This window comes from Alligator mississippiensis, chromosome 11, assembly GCF_030867095.1.
Source record: "Alligator mississippiensis isolate rAllMis1 chromosome 11, rAllMis1, whole genome shotgun sequence".
Taxonomy (NCBI): domain Eukaryota; kingdom Metazoa; phylum Chordata; order Crocodylia; family Alligatoridae; genus Alligator; species Alligator mississippiensis.
The window spans coordinates 42,145,419-42,167,788 of record NC_081834.1 but is presented as its reverse complement, the minus strand read 5'-3'; the positions used below and the strand labels follow the sequence as shown (position 1 = coordinate 42,167,788).

The window sequence follows — 22,370 nt, the reverse complement described above, 5'->3', positions numbered from 1 at the left end:
AACAGTTTTCTGATGTTTTTTAGCTCTGTTTAGGCTGAGTGGCTAGAGTGTGCTCACTTCAGCTGTGTTACATTTTCATACAAAAATGGCAGCAAGTCAACTCTTTTATAGCATGCATGTGTTAGCGGCGGTGTGATATAGTAAAAGAACAAAAGTAAAGAAGAGAGCACCATATGTGTTTTCATGTGTAAATGGCTGTACCCATTCTCCTTCTCTGTAGGTAGAAAGAGTGTTCAGAAGTATTAACAGTGCAGTTTACTGGAAACAAAGTCATGGCATTTTCCAGCTGCCACGAATCTGCCCACAGTTCAGGTTCTACAGCATTGAAGCACCATGATAGCATTGATAAGGCTTCTTGGAAATTCTATGCTGCTGGAGCCTTTAAAAAAATGAAAGGCAAGCTTTAGAAACTCATCTCTGCTGTGATACCTATCAAACCACTGTTGAATATTATCATAACAGGTGTTGCTGTGACACTGTTACTCTCAGGATCATCTCATCATTTTCTGGTGATCAACAATTATCTATCCTCTTTGGCCAAGCCCTGGTTTATACACAGATTTTGTACCAGTCTAACCATGATGAATTTTTGGCTAGGAGATCTGACTCTTTTTTCAATCACTGTAACATGGCCACTCTAGGATGACAGCCACTCGACTCCTGCCCCCATTCTGGCTCTTCAGGGTACCCTCCCTTCTTCCTTGCCTGCCATTCCTTGATATAATCATTTCTAGTGTGAAAGGGAGGCTGCCTCGGGGTCCCAGAGTGAGCCCAGTTCATCTCCACCTTGCCCCTTGGACACTCAATCCTGGCTCTCCAGCTCCTGTTGTGGTCTCAGTCCACCCCTATAGCCATGCCCATGCCTTGCAGATGTCATCCCAGATCCACGCACCAGCTTGAACAGGCTTCAGCCCTCTTGGCTTTAGCCTGCTGGTTACTCTCGCTGTGGACTGCTAGCCTGGGCCCACTTCTTCTGGCCTGGCTTCTGAGTCGCAATCTGGTCTGGCCCTCGGCCCATCATGTTCTGTTTCAGCCTTTGGACCTCTTTTTCAGCCCTCAGCTTAGGTCCGCCTCTGTGTTGCTGTTGGGGCTCAGGCCCTGGCCCCCTCAGCTGGAGCCCACCCCCATCTCACCCTTGGGGTGCAGGTTCTGCCTTTCTTGGCTAGGGCACACTCCAGATAGGGCTCCAAACCTGCAGCCTCCACTCCTTCCCTCCAGCCACTAGTCACTCCTCCAGTTAACAATGCAAGCAAAATGCTTTAAATAAAACATTCAAAGCTCTCTCTGGGTTACCAGGCCACTGCAGAAGACTCTTCCTCACTCCTCGGCCCTCTCTGAGCCCCTGGGGTACCTGCTTTGGCCCTCAGCTTCCACCCCTGGCTTTGCTTCCCTTGCTGGCAGGAGCTCTCCTCCATGCAGAGTTCAGGGCTGTACCATGCCTCTGGGCCCCTTGTGTCCCCTGCAGGTGTTTCCTTCTCAATCTTTTCTCCCTTAAGCAGGAGCCTCTGGCTCCCTATTACACACTGCTACAATCTTTAGTGTGCGTGTGTTTGTCCCAGTATGACAGTGCCATGTGCCAGTAGGCTTCATTCCATTTCCCAGACAGGAATAGCTGTACCTGTAAAGCACCTTCACCCTGGTAAAGCTGTACCCATTCTTGGGGGTGGCTGCCCTCTTTGAGCTATAGCAGGATATTGAAAGCAACCCAACTTCTGTGTCAGGAGGGCTTTAGATTGTAAGATCCTTGAGGCAGGGGTTGTCTCTTTGTTTCATGTTTGTGCACAGCCTGGCACAAGGGATCATGGCCTGTACTGCAGTACAAAGGAGTAATGATTGATAATATTAATCCTACAGGTTCTCAACCTGCTCCTACTCTGTTTCTCTGCCTCACATGCCAGCACTGAAGGTTTCTCTCAGTGCTCATGTATCTCCAAGTCTTTGCTTCAGACTCTTGCAGGGTCCCTGTGTCCTTCTCTGTTTCTGTGGCTAAGCTGGAGTGGGTGAGGGGTCCCAAGGTTTCTGAGTGCTAAATGAGTGGGTCTGCATCGCACAAATGTTTTTTGACTGCCGTGAGGCCAGCGGGCAGCAGATGGCAAAGCAAACCTGAGCCCATGCCAGAGCAGTTCAGCGCAGGATTATTTCATGCCCTTAACCAGAGCTATCATTGGTACAGTGAGTGATTCCTACTGTGTCTGGCAGTAACTGTAGCTTCTCAGGAGACCTTGTGGAGGGCTTCCGCAGAGAGCTGGCAGTGAGTATGAAAGACATCTCAGTGACCACAGCCGTAGATTAGGAAAGGTGATGTAGCAAAATCTTATCAGTAATTTCCCTGGGTTTTAAACTGTGTCATATGGGATAAAGAGAACCCATGTAGCTACTAAATAGGGAAGAAACAGACAACTCTGCATTAGTATTATTAGTTGAAGCTGAAATCCATGACCTGAATGCCAGGACAGCACCAGTGTCTAGAGTTAGGTGTGGTATACTGCACAGTGTCAAGTAGGTTTCTCACTACCTGCTCTACCCATGCCACCTACCCCTGCCCTGTTGTTCTAGCATGGACCAGCTCAGTCCAGCCCATCTGGCAGCACCCACTGCTGTTCAAGGGCTGGAGCGCCATGCACATGCAGCGATGCCAGCAGACCCCACCTCACCCCCGTATGGTCATTGTCCTGAGTTGGTGACCAAGTGGTGTTTTACCATGAAAAAAAAAAGATGAAGCCATCCCTCTGGCTTTACCAAATGATCATTTATGAAGAAGAGGGTTGTGGAGGCTGGAAAGACAGCAGTTTATAGCTGGCAGTGGGAATTAAAGTACTATTCTCAGATCTGGGGCATGGTTTCTACACAACGAAAGGAGCTGCTTTGTACCTGGGCAGCTCATGTTCCACCAGAGCTTGTTAGTTTTGTCTGCTTTGCCTCATGCTAGATATGCCCATTCCTCTGTGCCAGCCTGGCTACGTTACTGTGTTCCCCATTGTTCTTCCATGGTCATTGCCAGGTCCTGTTACTATTGCTTGGTATTAACCTCCCTCTTCCTTCTGCTTTCAGGTTTTCCTCCATGGAGTGAATGAGCCTCTAGAAAAGTCTCAAGGTCCCCTTATAGCTGTTGCTAGAGTTGTGAACAACTTGAACGCATACAAGTGAGTTAGGGGCCAGAGGAAATGGATACCCAGTGCAGAGACAGAAAAGGATCTTGGAGTCATTATTGATGCCAAAATGAACATGGGCCGACAGCGTGGGGACGCTGTCAGGAAGGCCAACCGCACCTTGTCATCCATCTACAGATGCATCTCGAGCAGGTCCAAGGAGGTGATCCTCCCCCTCTATGCGACACTGGTCAGGCCGCAGTTGGAGTACTGCATCCAGTTGTGGGTGCCGCACTTCAGGAGGGATGTGGACAGCATGGAGAGGGTCCAGAGGAGGGCCACCCGCATGATCAAGGGGCAGCAGGGCAGGTCCTACGAGGAGAGGCTACGGGACCTGAACCTGTTCAGCCTTCACAAGAGAAGGCTGAGGGGGGACCTGGTGGCCACTTACAAACTAGTCAGAGGGGACCAGCAGGCATTGGGGGAGTGCCTGTTCCCCCGAGTGCTACCAGGAGTGACAAGAAATAACGGTCACAAGCTGGCAGAGGGTAGATTCAGGCTAGACATCAGGAGGCGCTACTTCACTGTCAGGGCGGCTAGGATCTGGAACCAACTTCCAAGAGAAGTGGTGCTGGCTCCTACCTTGGGGGTCTTTAAGAGGAGGCTGGATGAACACCTTGCTAGGGTTGTTTGACCCCAGTGCTCTTTCCTGCCATGGCAGGGGGTCGGACTTGATGATCTGTTTAGGTCCCTTCCGACCCTATTAACTATGAAACTATAGCTCAGGAGCAAAAGGGGTCCAGTAGCTGCCAACACAGATGTGAGGATATAGTCCATAGAGCAGTTCAAAGTGGCTAGTACTGTGTCGTACGAAGGGGATCTTGGCTCTGTGTGGAAGCAGCCAGTGTAAGGCACATTCCACGCTGAAAATTGACTATGAAAATGGCTGTGCACCTCCATATTAATGGCCCCTACTTGGTTCGCTCCCAGTAGTGTGAGTTCAAGCCCTGCTCTGGACTCATGCCAAAGGCTGCCCTCATTTGACACAGCTTTAGATGTAAATTCAGGCCAGGGGGTGTAGGGCAGCTGACTGTGCTACTAGCCACATCACCCCCTTGTGTGCTGTTAGGTATAGAAATTCATGTGCCATAACCATGCTAGCCCAGTCAGCTTCTAGGCTCAGGTGGCTACAGCTGAAGTGCATTGTGATGGGAAAGCCTTGCGGGCAGGGGTAGATTACCCATACCTGTAGCATATCTGCTCTGTGGATCATACCAGAGCAAGTAGTGAAGGTCTCTTTGGGTTAGCAGATAGAGCTCTAATGAGATCCAGTGGCTGACAGGTGAAGAAAGGAGGATTTTGACTAGAAATAGGCATCATCTAACAGTGAAGGGACTTAGCTGTTGGGACAATTTAGCACAGCTGTGGTAGCTTGTCCATCCCTAGGAGTTTCTCAGTCCAGCTTGGATGCCTGTGCTCAGGGTCAGCCTATTTTGGACAATTTAAAGAACTCCAAACCCCTATGTGTTGCATTAGATCACAGTGAATAAACACAGGAATTCAATCTCCACCATTGTTGCTTGGCACTTCTGAATTCAGGGACTGACCCTCTGCTCCTGTTCCTTCCCATCACAGAAAGATCATGAGGATGCGGCCCCCTGCCTCTCCTGTGGTTGATCTAACCGCTGTCAGGTTCCCAAACCCATCGCTAGTGGACTTTGATGCTCCTCGAGTCACCAACCGCGGATTCCCACAGGTAAATGTGTAGTGTGTCTGTAAGGGTGCAGGTTCCCATGGGGCCAGGGAAGTGAGCCAGGTGCTACAATCAGAGACAGAAAGCCAAGATGCTTTTCTTTCAAGGAGGGTGTTTATCTGAGCAGATGCTGAAGCCAGCGTTTCATGAAGGTTGCAAACGGAATCAGTGCTGATAACATATTTGCTCCTCCTCTTGTCCCATCTTTGTGTTGGCTATCAGCCTGTTTGCTGCTTTGTGCTTATTCCCACCTCAGCAAACCTATACCTATGACCCCTACCCCCAGGCTGAGCTTCACCTGACAGAGACTAGAATTAAGGGCTGACTAGCAAGAGTATGTATGTAGCTGTTGTAATTCTACTTGCCAGACATCTAGTGTGTTTATAGACGTGCTCCCAGGAGGTGTGGGGGAGAGTGAGTGTGCTTTAATTAGCAAGCCACGCTAATTAAAAGCTCCTGAGCGTCACATGTATTCAGCGTCCCCATGCTGAAAAATGGCCGTGAGGCACTTTGAACTAAAGCTCATTGAACGAGCTACAGTTTAAAGCACCCCACTGCCATTTTTCAACACAGGGAAGCTGGTGCACATGACGCTGGAGGCTGCTGGAGCGCACTAACTTCCATGCTTCAGCAGACTTGCTTAATTGAGTCTGCTCCAATGCTCTGGATTTACAGCACATCGGAGCAGGCTCGCTGCATGTCTGTAGGAGCCCCTAATTTCCATTTCTTTATCAGTGTTAGTAAGGCACAGAATAGAGTGACTCTTGTCTCCCTCTTCCCCTTACCTTTTCTTTTCCCCCTACCATCCCCAAATTATTATTACTGATGAGTTTCTTTCCTTACTGGAGAGGCTAGAGATTGTAATCAGTGCTTCCTCAGAGACACCGAACCTCTACCATCATAGCAGGCCTGAGGTTGCTGCACATTGTTTGCTGGGTGCTTTTCACTTGGCACAGGGAGACAGTGCTGACAAACTATCCATTTTCTCTGTGATTCAAATTCCCCCTTATGCAAAGGACAGGCACAAGATCTATAGATGCCTTCAAAGCAGTGGTTCTCAACCTTTTTTTGTACCAGGACCCATTTGTAAACATTGATGGCCAGCCATGACCCATAGACCCCTGGCCCTGCCGGCACCCCTCAGTCCTGACCCACAGCCCACTGTCCTTGCTGGTGCCCCTCACTCCCAAGCCACAGATCCCTGGCTCTGCTGGTGTCCTCACTCCCAACCCACAGTCTCCTGCCTTCCCCCCAGGCCATACTGGTGCCCCTCAGTCCCAACATGCAACCCCTGCCTCCCTCATGGAGGGGGCCCCCATCTGCCTCTGTCCTGCTTGGGTGGGAGTGCGGTGGCTACAGGGCTCTGGCTCATGTGGGCAGCAGCGGAGTGAGTCTGACCCCTGCATGGGCTGGAGGGAGGAGGAGGGGAGACCTATGGCACCTCCCTGCCCTGGGCTGGAGCTCCTGCAACACATCAGGCAGGCAGCTTGGTCACGGCCCCTTCTGGCCCCCTGAGCAGCGTCTCCTGGGCACCGGCTCCGGTGCCACTGGCCCAGCCACGCAGCTCTCTGCTGCACACCTGGACAGTCCCCAGGCCCTGGCCCTCCAACCCCAACTCCCCATACACTTACCTGCATCCAGCTGCTGAAGTTGCTCCCATGACTTTGCCTGGCTGCATGCGTGTGCACACGCAGACACATGTGCACCCACTGCTTTCAGTCACCCCAAGCAGCTCCTTGCAGGGTGAAATGCTGCCAGCCTGCAAGGGGAAACCCATGCTTTCTCACATTTTTCTGGGACTTGCTTGCAACCTTTTCATATATTTTTGCAACCTACTTTTGGGTTGAGAAACACTGCTTTAGAGCCACATAACTCCACAGAGCCAGGTTTTAAAAAAAATCATTCAACTGCCCTTTAAATGCTAAAATTAACATCTTGGGTTTTTTTAAGATCTCAGCCCTTGGGCGTGCCCTGTTATGACTTGAATAGCTAATATTTTAACGGCATTTGAAAATGCTCAAAGGAGTCAACAGGACATGTCTTCAAACACTCAGCTTGCAAAAAAAGAACTTTCTTTCTTTTTCCTGTTTTTCTTCTCTGTCCAATATATTGGATTTTAATTGTGTTTTAGAACATAATGAGGAGCGAATACATTGTATCGACACATTCCAGGGAGACTACCAATAAAATATTACTTGGGGGAAGCCAGCCAAATGCAAAAGTACCCGCTAGGCGATGAACCATTATAAAAATCACCGGTGCATTTCATTCCATAAAATAATTGGTTTTTCTGCCTCAATTTTTAAAGTTAATTTTATACTGTTAAAAGGGGCTGGTCTTGGCAGCCCAGGGACTGGAAGTCTGTTTATCCAGGGATGCTGTAGAAGGGAAGAAACATAGGCCTGTACTAAGGGGCTGCCGACAGACGTGAAAAAGAAAAAGAATTGTTTTACCAGAAGAAGCGGCACGCTAGTTCAACCCAGCTCCACAGCATCTGCGTCAATTGGGTCTTGTATAGATCTAAAGCCGATTCAGTTTAGCTATTTGATAAAGGTGCCAAAAAAGCCCTGCTGAAGCACCTGATCGATATAGATGTTGGGTGAGCTGACGTGATGACTTCTGGGCATGCGCTGGGCTTGGCTCGGGGGCACAAGTTTAAAGTAAAGTGTTGAAGGGTTTTTTTGTTTTTTTTAACATCTGCAAACAGTCAGCCTGAGTTCAAATCCTTGTTCTGATACAGGCAGGGCGAGCACAGTACAACGTTTGGGTGCTAATTTTAGAGGGGTGCCAAAATGATGGTGAAAACCAGCAGGTGGCAATCTCTGGCCAGGGGCAGGATAGGGTGCTGGTGCCTCCCCACCTCCTGCCCCCCTTTCCAACACTCAGCATCTCTGCCTAGGGCACCAACATTACTAGTTATACTTCTGTACTATGGACTCTGTGTGAGGTCTTGAGCATGCCACTTATATTCTCCCTCTGCTTCACTGACCCTCTGTAAAATGGGGATACTAGCTCTGCCCTGCCTCATAGGGGCAGATGGGAAGAGAAATCTGTTGTGAGGAGAAATATGTTAAAGTCAGGTATTATGGTAACAGCGACCAGATGCGTAGCTTAGATAGAGGAAAGCCATGTGTTTTAGGTGTGATCTATTTTGTGTTTGTGTAATAACAGCAAAAAGTTTTGCCTTGATTTCTCTGCTGGCATGGTCCACTGCATAAGTGACTCTCTGAGATAAAGGCACTGTCCCACTGGGACCTGAACCGACTGCCCCTGATTCATGTTACACAGCCTCTCAGGCATGTGTTTTATTCACTCCCATACTGGACTGAGATCAGTCTACCTCTGGGTGCAGTTCCTAATCCCTTGTGCCCTTCTCTCACTTCTACCTGTCTCCCCGCAGCATGTGTTTAACTTTTTACCTTCAGATATAGCACCTTTTCCACAAACAAAAGCTGTGTTAAAAGTCCTAGTATAGACAGGGTGCAGGTCTTCTAGATGGACTCAGAAGAGGTCTAAATAACATGGTGGTTAAAGCATTCATAACTCCCAGTGAGCACTTATACTGTGACCCTGGACTAGTTAACTGCACCAGTGGCTCACAGAAGAATGAGGCAGTAGCAATTAACTTGGGAGACCTGGGTTCAAGCTCCTGTCCTGCCCAAGACTTTTCTTGTTTTTGGTTACCCACAATTGTACAGGGGATGCTTAGATACCCTGGTAATAAGAGCTATATAGGTGTCTGATTCAGATCCTAGGAAAGCCTAACACAGTTTGGGGCTGTCCAGCTGGCCTGCAAAGGGGTAAATTGTGGCCTCCAGGCTCCACCTCTTACCCCATCACACCAGCTGCAGAAGCAACTGGTTTCTTTGGCCGCCCTCTTCCCTTGGCTTCTCCTTCCTCACCCCAGGGTACAAGGCAATGCATGGCCCAGCCTGCAATGCTGAGGAAGCCGATGGCCCCAAGGTGCCTGAGAGGTGCGGGGCAGCAGGGGAGATATGCCTGGGGAAGCAGGGAGTGCCTGGGTACCAGTGTGTGCATCTCAGCAGGGAGTGGGAGCACAGGGGCATGTGGTGCAACAGGGAGGGCATGTTATGTGCATCTCTGGGGATCCACAGCCCTTGTTGGTCATGCGGGACATGTGGCCCCTGGCTGCTTAGAACAGCCCTGAAGTAGCCAAAGGATCTCCCCATCCAGAGCAATGTTGCTGCTCCCCTTTAATGTACACGAGGCAGCCAAAAATCATTTTCTTCACATTTGTGCAAATAAATGAATCCCTCCATGAGAGTGACCTGAGAACCAGCTCACCAGGGAGGTCTGACAGCCAAGGTCTATAAACCTCTGGCAATCCTGGCTCATAAGGGGAATACTGACAGCCCTTTGCGGGGGGGGTATGGTGCCAGGGGGCACCGAGAGGAGGGTGTGAGCAGAATGCAGTATTGGAAATGATTACATGAAGCCATCTGTTCCGATCAACCCCTCCCTTCCTTCTCTTCTGTTCGCACATGTCACTGTTTGCCTTTGCCCTATGCTTTGGAGAAAGACCATCTTAGAACCGAAGACAGCTTTTGTTTCTCCCTCTCAGCAAGCTGTGCTGATTCTCCCGTCCCACTCTGGGGTTGTTTTGAAGTGGAGGAGGCATCATGGTTTCACTTCCCCCAGGCAGAGCAAGGGTCTGGAAGAAGGGGAGAGAATCTGCCCCAATATGGGGACAAGGGATGATGAAAGAACTACCAAGAATATTCACACTGGAAAACTTATGCCATGAGTTGTGCTTATAATGTTTCCCAACATGCATGCACATGTACACACCATGCATTTCCATCACCAAAACAGAGTTCTCTACCACTTGAGCTGAAATAGATACTCCATTATCTGATAGCAGTAGCAAACTTTTATCCTCTGTGTAGACATGAGGCACATCTATATGTCACCCTATGGCGACATAGCAATGCACTATATTGCCATACGGCATGCTACAGCGACATAGTGATCATGCAGGTCTACACGTGATCGCTAGCTATGTAATTATAGTGGCACACTCCACACTTATAGTGTGCCACTATGGCAACGTAGCTGGGAAATTTAATCATATGCTGCCTACATGTTGCAGTACAGGTGGTTACTGCATCATGCTTAGTACTTCCAAAAGGAAGTACTAAAGCACAGCACCATAGCAATGTCACCGTACAGCAAGGCATAGATGTGCCCATAATGTCCTTAGCAGTATGATGTGCGTTCATCCTGTGAAATAGTGTCACTAGTGCAGCCAGTCAGTAGGGCTTGGATTTCAAATTTGTCATCTTAAACTCTCAAAGCCAAAGTCGCATCAAACTAGCTGTGAGACTCTGGGGTGCTAGACAGTTCCTGTTCACAGCATTCAGCAAATTGATCAGAGTTACAGCCTGTTCACAGACCATTCACAAGCATGGAGGGGAGCTGGTTTCACTGGCTAATGTGAGCTCCTGCAGTAGGAAGGATGGTTTAGGGCAGGGGTGGCTAACTTGTGGCTTGGGCAATGCTAGCAGCGCATGTGGAGAGGGGACAGGCAGCACTGTGGCAGAGAGCAGAAAGCAGAGCAAGTGGGGAGCGCAGAGCTGGCAACAGAAAGCAGAGCAGCAGATCAGGCAGAGGAAGGGGATGGGAGTGGCATTTGGAGAAGGTACAGGCCTAATTTGTGGTACACTTGCCCAAAAGGTTAGCCCCCACTGATCTAGTGATGAATAGGAGTTTTGTACTCAACTCTTGGCTCGGTTACTGGTCTGGTATGTGACTTTCGGTAAGTCACTTAACCTACCTTGTGCCTCAGTTTCCCCATTTGAAAAGTGGAGATAACACTTCCTCTCTTCACAGGAGTGCCTCATATTACTAATCAGGGCTCATGGTAGAGGTGATATCTTTTATTAGACCAACTAGGATTTGCAAAAACATTTCTTTAATGACCAGCTTTCGGGTACAAACACCCTTCATCAGGCATAGGAGAAAAGATTGTAAAAGTTTTCCTGGGTAGAAATGAAAGTTCATATTTCATAGGAGAGTTGAAGGCGCAGTAAAATCATATTATTAACTTGCATGGGGAGCTCAGATGACTGCAGTGATGACAGACAGACATGTAAGCATTTAGATAGAAATGTGTACCTGACTCTGGCTCATCATCACTGTTAAGGCCAGAGGAAGATCCAGGGGGCACGCAGTCGTACCTCTCTGATTTCTGCTCCACCCAAACTTTCAAACCAACTGCCTAGGAGGGGCAGCAGCATTTCTATTCAGTTGACTTCATAGCTCATTATCATCCCCCTGATTCTTACTAGGCTCGCTCAGCTTCACAGGTGCTACTGACCCTTTCTTCTTTTTAATAGACTTGAAGTTCCACTGTTCAAATGATCCTTTCTCCTGAAGTTTTGCTGTCTGTTAGCCTTGCACAGTAATCTCTCTCTTCTATTTCACAGTCATGGAGACTGTTTTTAGCTCTAGCTAAAAGCTTTAACTTAGTTAGGACTGGTAATATTAGCACAGGTGTAGAAATGACTGACAGTGAAATATTGGAAGCACTGTCAAGGTGTTCAAGAAGGCTAGATTTTGTTTCATGAATCTAAGAGAATGTGGTAGTAGACAGCTGTCGATTCTTTGGATCATGGTATACACGTAAGAGGTCTAGTCAGATGCCTGATGAATCCGCTTGTGACTGACAAGTCCAATTTCAGATCAACACAGCTTGTTACAAGTTTCACAGATCCATGTGTTGGTTGTCTGAAGTTTCCAGCATGCTGCTTTCTTCTTTCTTGCTTTGCTTCCATCCTCTGGATCAAAGTTTCTTCATATTGAGCTGCACCCAGTGCCAAATGTTCCCTCCAGGTTGGATGGGATTCTGCATGTTCCTCCCAGCTTTCTACATTGATGTTGAACAACTTCATATCATGTTTGCATACATTGTGGTACTGCCATAGAGAGAGACCCCGCTTTCTAGAGCTGTCTCGAATCTCGGTATACAAAGTATTCTTGGGGATATGGTCTCCCATACCCCACGAATGTATATTTAACTATGATGACCACAGGACTAATGACACAGTTTATTGTATTCTTTTAAACTATATATAACCTAGCAAATACCTAGCAATTTAATGCACATTTCAATAGTTATATCGGCTTTTGCTTTGATCTTAAAATGAATAATATAGCACCAGCCCCCTAGTGTAATAGTCAAGCATCTAATTTATCTTTGTCTGGAAAAAAATATGTGTGTTTTGTACATGATGACATAGTGCACCGTATCCACCTTCTTTTCAAAATCCTAGATCTGCGTATGGCTAAGGCTATGTTTCCACAGGGACACTGCATGCATTACTTAATGCACATTCAATCCCCATGGAAATGCTTTAATTCAGGAGTAAAGCAGGAAGAAGTTGCTGTAGCCCATGCCTAAATAATCCCTAACATAACCCTTATGGCCCCTTTTTCCTCTGGCTCTTGATGCCTACCTCTCTGCAACCATCAAATGCTTGTGAGAGTCTAGGGACACAGGACACTTCCTTCTCACGGAGGTACTAGGGAGGCTCTGAACTGTTCATTTCTAACATTTGATGAAGTAGGTTGTTGCCAGCAAAACCTCATCCCTCTGGTCTGTAAGGTACCACCCTGCCCTACCTCCTGCTTGCCTCTGTCCTTGGTGGCAATGGACCCTGTACTCATTTGGAAAGTGAAGCCAGAACACAATGGGTTTCAAGGGTGGAATCGCTGTAGGTGAAGGCTAGTGGATTTGTTGTCAGTCATGGCCAGCAGTTAGTGGGGAAAGGTTGCCATCCTGCAGAGGTGGGGGATAGGCAGGGACGATTTGCAGACCCCCACTGAAATGAATGTCACCTTTCAGATGCCGTCTTGGGGTTTTTTTTCATGCACTAATTACTATGCACAAGAAGAGTGCTGCCCTTCTATCACTTAACTCCTCGAGAACCGAAGCAGGATGTGCGTAGGCAGGCAGTACTGTTGCTGTGCATGCCGCAAGCTAGTGAGCGTAGCGTCTTGCTTGGCTGTTTATTCAGGTATGAGTCAGGTTTACAAGCTGGAATTATGCCTGTCCTGCTGTGCCAACATACATACCCCTATTCTGATTGCCAGCGTCATCCCCATACCAGACCAGGACACATCTCCTAGGCAGACTGTCATTGCAAGGAGAGAGGGTTGCACTATGTACCAACAAGGAATCAGAGTTAGACTTGCCAAACTCATTTCACTTGTGAGCCAAGTTCTGGGTTTGATTAGAAGTCCCTAGGGGCAAAAGGGTCCTGGATGAACTCTCTGTAATCCCTGAGCCCTTTTGCATTATGAATTGAGCAATCTATCTCTTCCTTCCCCGCTCCTACAAATCTCAGCAGTTCTCTTTCCCCCTCTTTCCAAACTTTGGTCCTAAACACTGTCTTTATGATGATTTTGGCAGAGTTATCCCTTTTGGTGCAGGCTTGTTCCAGGTCTGGAAAAATTTGCACTACCTTGTGCCCACCAAGACCAAATCTACCAACATCTACCTAGTGCTATTTTGTCAGGAGAGTTCTGGCATCTGGCTTCACCCTCTGCTGCAGCCCAGATATCTCGATGGAAAGATTCAGGCTCAACCCAGCCTGTGAACCTCAATAAATTCTTTGATGACCATGGTAGTGTTGGCTTATAACTGCCAAAAACTTATTGCCTGGCTTCAGATTTTTGCTGCAGATTTTGGTATAGTTTGAATGCTTGTTTTGTTTTCTAATGTGGACCTTTCAGTAGACTCACTCCTGAGACATTGAAACCAGGCCATCTCTCTAAGTTTCTCTCACCACCCTGGTGGATAGTGGGATAAGCAGTAGCCTATTTGCTTCTCAGCTGAATTCAAAACCCAGCCCTTTCTGGCTGGACTCAGACTCAGCTTTCTTCAGGCCCACTGTGGACCTGAAAAACCCTCCTGCAGCAGAGGTGGCAGCTGAGTGATCATAGTAGGTCAGGGACTTCAGTGCCACACAGCAGTGAGTAAACCAGGCTGTCAATCAGAAGATGCCTGGCAGAGGACTGTTCATACAGACCATCATACAAAAAGCACTTTGGTTTGGTACCAAAGAGGGGGCTGGGGAGGGGAAAGGCCATACTTTTCCCTGCCCTCTTACACCAGATCACGACGTAAGGCTCAGTGCAATCATCAGCACCTTGTCTCCTTCCTCCTGGGGAACAAAAGTCTGAGCTGTTTTATGGCAAGCTGTAGAGCAATAATGTGCATGTTGTGGATCCCCTATACTCTGCAGGGCACTGGCACAAGGCTGGGGGAGGAGGGCAGTTGCTCTGGCTACAGAGGTTAATGGCTTTCCCTGGGCGAACGTATGTGCTGGCTAATCATACTCGATAATTCTGCCATCCCGGCATGCCATCGCGCCTGTCATTTCCCATTAGCAGCCGCAGACAAGAGCTCCTGATTCACCTTCAGCCGAGCAGCAGGCTGACACATGCCTCTTACTCACTGTTTGCTGGAAAGGCAGGCAGCAGGGATTGGTTTAATGGTTAACCCTTTCTGGCTGGCTGAGAAACCTTCCCCCTTTTATCCCTGACAGGGCTACAAGCCAGGTGACCCCAGTCCTGTGGACTCACAGCTACATAATCTGCACTGGGGGTTAGTTGATGGTAACCTCGGGCCTTAAAAGGTAACTCCCATTTTGGGGAGACCCTGGTAATATACTATGGGAAAAGCTGTCTTTATGCTTAAGTGGCATGAAAATGGGCACTACCCTCATTGGCTAGTATTGTAATACAAACCGACCTCGGTCATCATGCTTCATTTGTACAACAAATCTTGGTTTGGCTCCCTCAGACCTTCTCACTGGAGTGCCTTCATGCCAGAAGATTGAGGCTCCTTCACCTGGGGCCATCATCAGCCCCAGACGCCCTCCTATAGGCTAGTGTTTTCAAAGATACCTGAGGAAATTACGCTCTCTGCTCCTTGGAAAGCCAGTGGGAATTTTTCTCCTAAATCCTACCCTTAACTGTGAACACCCACTGCAGTTCTTGTCCCCTTTAAGTGGGTTGTATATGAGAAGGCTGCTGTATGTTGAGCAGAGTTAAGGTTATTTGAGGGTAGCTGTACTCCATTAACTCTTCTCTTCACATAGCAAGCATCTAATACACAATCCATGGGCATTTCCTTCCTTTCTGAGATGTCTTTGCTGTTGAATCCCACAACAGCTCAATGTTCAATACATCTTTTTTTTCCTAAATTCAGAACTCCTCTTGAGCTCTCTTTCTCCCTTGGGTAAACTTCCAGTCAAACTCCAACATAAAAAAACTTGCAACGCAGCCAGCTTACCTAGAGCGTGTCAAAGCCTTCTCTTTTGGGTCTGGGATTTCTTATTTGGCAGCACTGAAGTGCTGGGAACCACCCCTGCAAAGGCTAAAGGCGCTACCCAGCTGACCTCCCTGGTGTTAGTCATCTCTGATCTCTTTGCCCCATGCCAGCAAATCAGCCTTTGAGCTGCTGTGCTCAAGATGTGCTTACCAGCCCCTCAGCCAAGCAGTTAACCATGGGGCTGGTACAGCCAAAACAATTGGCAGACAGCTTCACTCCCCTCCCCAACCAGTTGTAGTCATCCAGATGACCCTTGGCAGAAGCTGCAGTTGTGACAAAATGTCAGTGTGAATCAGTGCACTGGCTCTGATGTCCCAGTGCAAACTTGGTGGGGTGGGGGGGAGGTGCATATCACAGATTGGGAGGGGGGTGGCTGTCAGGAAGCTCCTGGTTGAATGGTGGCTCTGTTTTGCAAGATCCTGGCTCAGGGTTGTGGAGTGGTTTTGCATGCTTGCTTTTTTTTTTTGTTAAGTGTGCAGTCAGTGATGTAGGTCTGAGATGGCCCCATGAGGCAGGGGGTACGATACCCATTTACCTCTCCCCAGCTATGATCTGAGCTGGCAGAGAGAACGCCAGTGAAATGAGTTAGGGAGTCTTGGCTCCAATTGTGTCTACATCATAAATCCAGTCCTGCAGGCAACAGGAGTGGCACTGCTGGAAATCATTGCAGCAGAACAAGATGCTCCTGTGTTTGAGTAACAACATTGTGCTTGTAACAGACTGGCAGGGTTTGCCTGAAGCACCCTGTCCTGTAAGCAGCGATTGATCCTGTTGGGGAGGGTTTAAATGGGTTGGCTGACTTCTTGAGGCAGATGGTGTATTACCCTGCCTGGACTGGAAGGAGGTGGGAGAGGATCTGGATTGCAGGATGAGCAGTCCTATAAGAGGAACCTTAGATCCAGCCAGGCCTTGAGCAAAGGGTCAAGCTGAAATCTATTTGATAGTTGCATTGCTTGTTAAATACGCTAAATCTCAGGTTGGGGTGAGGTTCAGGTGTTACATTCTGCAGAAGAATCTGTTTGGGAATGGTGCCTTCTTGCTGTGCCCCATGATACATTTTAAATACCATGAGAGAGTACTGGATAAGCGGGGCTTGGATGAGGAATAAGATGGATTACAGTTAAGAAGATGACATTGTGAATCTGTTTGGTGTGTGGGCATCCTGATGGGCCTGTTCCTATGACACTAGTTTCAAAGTCAAAGTTTGTGGGCTTGTGTGAAGTCCTACGCAGGCTACTCACCTACGCATCATGCGTTAGATTTTGGAACCGGCAAATACAAGTGGCTGGTTTCTGCCCAGGCGTCCAGATTCAGCAACAGCCTATTCATTCATGCAGCAGGCTGATCTGCATACTGTCCCTGATGCATGTGGCAGGCTGAGCATGGGGTAATGCTATTAAACAGGAGCGCTGTCAATAATTTCCCGACGACAGGAACGCTGTGTGTATGCTGACCTTTTTGAGAGTCGGCGTGTTCCCTGGAGCAGGCCGGAAAGAGGGGGAGAGCAGTTGCCAGCAGTGATGGACTGATGCCATTTCAAGTGACAGCCAGCAGCTCCAGGGATAAACAGCGTTGCCCACTTCAGCAAGCTTTCAGGAATCATATTGTTGTCATGAAACCACTTCTCCAGCCTGACCTTTGGGAGGTGTGAAAGACAGAGATGCTAGGAATGCACCTAACTTCCCTCTATCCTGAGCCAGGACAAAAAAAAAACAGTCATCCAAGGGCCTCCATGAGAGACAAGCACGATGAAGATCATGTGAGGCTTTGGAGCAAGGTGTCCCCCACTTACCTTAGTCTACATAGCATGCAGGATATATCTCTACCGCCTGCCCAGTGCTCACAGGGAGTTATGCTTTTGAGGGTGTTTCTGTTCCCCCTTACCCATATTAACCCTGTAATGAGGTGGTGAAGCCACTTAGAGGGCACTCCCAAGGTAGAGGTGTCAAGACCAGCAGTAGCAGTATATTTGAGTGGCTCCTCAACCTCATTTCCAGGTTTAGGGTATGCAGGCAGGAACAGATGGGAAGTGCATGCATGGGGATGTCCCTTCCTGAGCACTGTGGGGACATGGTGTAGAAATACTGAGGACAGCAGTTCTGCCCTTTTAGCATCATCATCTATCTGTGTTGCGATACCACCTGTGCTAGGTGCTGTAGAAACCTAGAAGAACGAGACAGCTCCTGCTCCAGAAAGTTTGCAATTGAAGTCATACAGCCAGAACTCAGTCATGGGGCCACTTGAATAGTGCCCCAGAGTGTGTTATCTGCTTTGCAACTGTGCTGTCCCTGGAGCTGTGCCAAGAGGTGCATCCCTTACTCCTACACCAAACATGACAGATCCCACAGACGAGGTAACATAGGTGCCTTAAAATGGCCCAGAACACACACCCTAGCACTGCTTTCCATATAATACATGTATATTGGCCCACAGTCGGGGCTGCCATAAGGCTGCTACATTATCTCATTTGACGCATGCTGAGTGAGAGGAGTGGGTGAGTAGTATTTCTCACAAGTGCTCCCAGGCCTGGCACCGAAACAGTGGAGACAAGCTGTAGGAATCTCTATATTTGAGCTCTCATCCTGGTTGTCCCATTGACTGACCATGTGAGGTGAGACCAATCGCTTCATTTCTGTGCCTCAGTCAATCCAGCTGTAAAACTGGTATAAGGCCTACCTTTCTCACACAGGTGATTGGATAATTAATCGTGCCCGTGGAGTGCATTTGTAAAGGTTCTCAGAGGGTCCGATTTTTTCTTTTACTTGAATCATTATTACACTTAATTAAATTCAAAACTTCATATTAATGCAGAAGCCAAGCTAAAAACTCAAGCACGCAGAAGGCTATGGTGACCTGATAGCACAGCCACCACTTGGAAAGTGGCCATCTGGCACAAGATCCCTGGTCACAGCTCGGGAAGCTGCTAACAGCGATGACAAAACATGTCATCGCCTTCAATTCTGGTTCCCAGCTGAAACAAGGGTGCCGGCCACCTGTCTAGACTTTGGAAGAAAGCACCAGTGATGGCCTGCCTTTTTGGCAGATATGGCACGACTTAAGCCCTGTCCCTTCCCCGAGTGCCACCTTGGACCCTGCCCCCCAGAGTCCTACCTGACTGAGTCTATGCCCTGGGGCAGGGGCACTCCAGCCTCTAGCTGGGAGGATATTACTGTGTCACTGCCACAAGCCAGGTCAACCCTTTCCTAGCCACAGTTTTATATGGTGAGCGAGGATCCAATGCTGCTGTTTCCTGGAGCAGTGCTCCAAAGATCGTTCGTGGAGCAGGAATTGAACCTGGGTTTCCAGAGGCCACAGGTAACACCCTAACTTCCAGAGCAGCCTGTGACTCTAATGAAGGTTGCAGGTAGGACCTTCCTTGTTGGCTGCTCAAAGCAGTGATTTTTCAACCAGGGTGTCACAGCAAGATGCTTTGAGATCCTTTCAAGGGTGCTGAAGGACACCACTCAGTATTAGCACTGGCAGGTGTGCACACATGATTCAAAAGATAAACCCAGAGATTTCACATAGGAATTCATAGTATTAAAAGCATTCTCACCTGTTTGGTCTTTCTGAGTTCTTTGTAACAGATGAATTGGTGTATTATTTTTTCATAATCAAAAAATAACTGAAAGCTAAGAGCTGGCATTTTCCGAGGGGTGCCTTGAATCTAAAAAAGATTGAGAACCACTGGCTTAGAGCCAAGCCAAAACTTTGCATGGTCCCAGTGCAACAAACTCGCCTAATTTCTGCTGGGCTCCAACAGCTCTTTTAAGACACTGTGTGTGTGTAGGGAGAAAGAAGGCAATTTGAGTGCTGTTTGCTGTGAAAGTGTGGTAATCAAAGCAGGAAACAGAGTTTGGATGGAAATTGCTGCAGCCCAGCACACAGCAGAGAGAGCTAAACCCATCTGCTTTTTATTTTATGTTGGTGCAATAGCTTTGGGCTCCAGAATGGAACGCAGCAGGTGAAATGATTAGGAAGTGTGTCTCAGTCTGTGGGTTTTATTTAAAGCCCCAGTAGATGCATCTGTGTTTGTGCTGTGAGCTGGGGAAGATTCATGATGTTCAGTGATGTACCACCATTCCTCTCTTTTTCCATCTTTCTGGGCTGTGATATCAAACCTGCAAGAAGACTGACACTGCCTGGGATGTTGCTGGCATGTTGGTTTTTCACATTGCATTATGTACAATGTGGTTCTTTGCTTTGACAGTTATAAACAGAGTGGGGCTGGATTGAGACTAGATTTAGCTTGGTATTAGGATTCATGGTAGCTCTTGGTTCAGCACGAAGTTGGGGTTTTAAAGTCAATGCAGCTGTTCTCATGCAAGTCTTTGATCTACAAATAATGGCAGTCTCAGGAGCTCAGTTGCTCTCATGAAGTCTTCCACCACCTTAGCCTCTTGGTGGTTCAGACTTAACCAACAGCTGGTGGAGCAAACTGAGTCCAGGGATTTCAATCTGACCTCCTCTGAAAATCAGAGTTGGGCTAGCTGTAGTTAATAGGAGGAGCAGCACATATTAAACTGCAGAGCAGCAGGTTATATAGTGTATGGCTGTTACAGCAGAGTTGTTGCTGCTGCTTGAGATTTAAGCACTCTTTGTCTTGTATTTAATATGTTTGTACATGCAAGTGCATGCACACACAGGGTCCCAGTCCCAAGGAGCTAAAAAAACTCTATAGAACAGGCATTGCAGCCCCTAAGGCCTACCAGCCTGCCTACTAACAACTCACCCCAATGTTGGCAGACCAGGTGTTCACAAGAACAAGCAGAAAGGGTGTTCTAACCAGCTACAGCTGGATGCCTCCAGGAACAGGCTGGCTAGGTGCTGTGCTGCCTTGTACTGTATTGACAAGTAATAGCAGTCACTACCCGTTCTTCCCCTGCCCTGACACAACAGGCAGACTGTGTGTTGCGCTAGTGATAAACAGGGATCCTGGTTTTCTCTGATTAACAAAAAAATCCCCTATTTTCGAATATAAGAAGTAACCCAAAATCCACATTTTCCCATGCTTAAAATGAAACACCACTATCTCTCTCTCTCTCTTTACATATTAGTGGCATTTCGTTGTAATCGTGGAAAAAAGTGGATTTTCAGTTCCTTTTTTTAATCAAAAAAAAAATCCCCAATTTTATCAGAGAAAATCAGGATCCCTGGTGATAAACAACCTTGGGCAACCCCAGAAACAGGCAGACTGGGTGCTTTGCTGCATTGACAAGCAACACCTAGATGCCAGTACAGCTCTTCTAGCAAGTCTTAAGACTTGCTACTTTCTAAATAATAAAAGGGGGAGGAGGGAAATCTCCAGGGGGGTTTCAGTAACATGGCACTAGGGAGTGCTGTAGTGAACTTGGGATCCCTAATGGCTAGCAGCTCGTGGCCACGGCCCTCCCTGGCTTCAGAAGAGGTGCGTACATTATGGGAGCACCAACAGCCGGTTGCTAGATGAGGTGGTGTCCCAGGTTCCACGGCTGACCAGCAACAGGGGTGGGCTGGAGGGGTTCCTGGGGCTCTGACTGGCCCTAGGCAATGCCTGCGAGACTGGTCTATAGGACAGGACAGATGTCCATGGGACATGTGTTGCCTCTGATTCCACCCAAACCCTTTCAGCCCAGTCCTGCTGTGAAGTGGCCCAATGTAGCCCTGTCTGGCATAGGGCGCCAGGCAAAAGCTGCCTCTAGAATTTTTTTTTGTAAAAATATATGTCTTTATAAAGGTTTCACACACACACACCTTCTAGTCACTGTTCATTACCTCCTTAACCCACCAAAAGAGACCCACGTGCCCGTTACAATATACGCACCTGCAGAATGGCGCTCCCACGCACCCTGCTGCAAGGCATCATCTCCCTCAAACCCCTTGTCTCCTAGTCCTGTCCCTGAATATGGGGTTTAAATTCATTCGCTTTTGCTGGAGGACCCACTGCTGCTGTCACTGCTGCCATCCTCATGGCTGTCTTCCGATCTGGTTGTCTGCCTCTAGTTACTCCAGGCCTGCTCTGTTTGCAGGACAGGACAGCGCGCTCAGGCACCCTGCAGCCATGGACCCACCTGCACATGCTGCTTCTATCAGCACAGGGGGAGGTACCTCTACACCTGCTTCCCTAGTCCTCCCAAGAGAGGGACTTGCAGAGGCACCTGACATATCTGAAATTCTGGTCCTGTGACTGGCCAGATGTTGAGACCAGTCCGGCCATGAGCCAAGTGGAGAGTGGGGGGGTAGAGGGGGGCAGAGGGACTTCAGATGTCCTGCTGTCTAGCTGGTGAATTCTTTCTGCTCTGAGGCACCTGCTCCCTTTGACATGCAAACAAGCTAATCCTCCCTCTGCTTGAAGAAGCCACAGCTCTTCCAGATGAACCCTTGCAACGTTAATGGGGCAGCAGGCCCCTGGAGTTAACCCTGTTAGGTCCACCTGCCGTTGTCATGTCTATCCAGCTAGATGATTCACCATTTCTCTCCGCAGCCGCCTCCTTCTCCCCCAACCCCCACAGGAGCCACATCACATCCCTCTCTCTCCTTTGAAGCACAGTGGATCCTGTTAAAGCAGCTTATCTCCTTCAGCATCCATGGCAGGCTGGAAGTGCAGGTGGTCATGTCCAGTCAGAGCCCATTGTCTAGGGGGCAGGAATAGGCTTTCTCCTGGCAGACATGGAAGAAGCCCACGTCATCATCAAGGAATATTGATTGCTTTTACCATGTGTGTGTGTGTGTGTGTGTGTGTGTGTGTGTGTGTGTGTGTGTGTCTGTTGCTTTTCCCCTCCAGTTCAGAAACCAGAAGGGTTTGTGAGGAATTAGCTGAGATGCATATTCCTGAGAGAGAGGGAGAATTAAAAAAAGACACAGAGAGGCACACGCAGGCAGCCAGAATTGAAGCCTTGAGGAAAACAATTTCAAACAACCTGGCTTTTTAAAAAATAAAGCAGAAAGCAGAACGCGGAGCTTGGGAGCTGCGTTGGAGGAGCAGGACCAATCAGAGAAAATGCATGCTTATCTTTCTTGCCCTGGAGAAACACAGCTGGGAAATGCAGCTCCTCTGAAAGTGGGGAAGACAAGGGAGCAAGCTGGGGGCCATGGGTTTTAGTCCATTTCCTTGCTTTGGTTTACATCGGCCAAGGAGAAATCCCTAATGCCTCTAGGCTCTTCCTGGACCCCTTCCCTCCACATTCTGCAC

At 48.3% G+C, this 22,370-nt stretch overlaps 1 protein-coding gene across 1 annotated transcript in view; it reads left to right on the top strand.

The window, feature by feature from the left end:
- The window catches only part of CCDC33 (coiled-coil domain containing 33), a 199,409-nt gene that overhangs the window by 86,876 nt on the left and 90,163 nt on the right, over window positions 1–22,370 (top strand). The window contains exons 8-9 of the mRNA XM_019477767.2: window positions 3,052–3,143; window positions 4,725–4,845. Of these exons, the coding sequence (XP_019333312.1) occupies window positions 3,052–3,143; window positions 4,725–4,845 (213 nt within the window). The remainder of the gene's footprint in view (window positions 1–3,051; window positions 3,144–4,724; window positions 4,846–22,370) is intronic.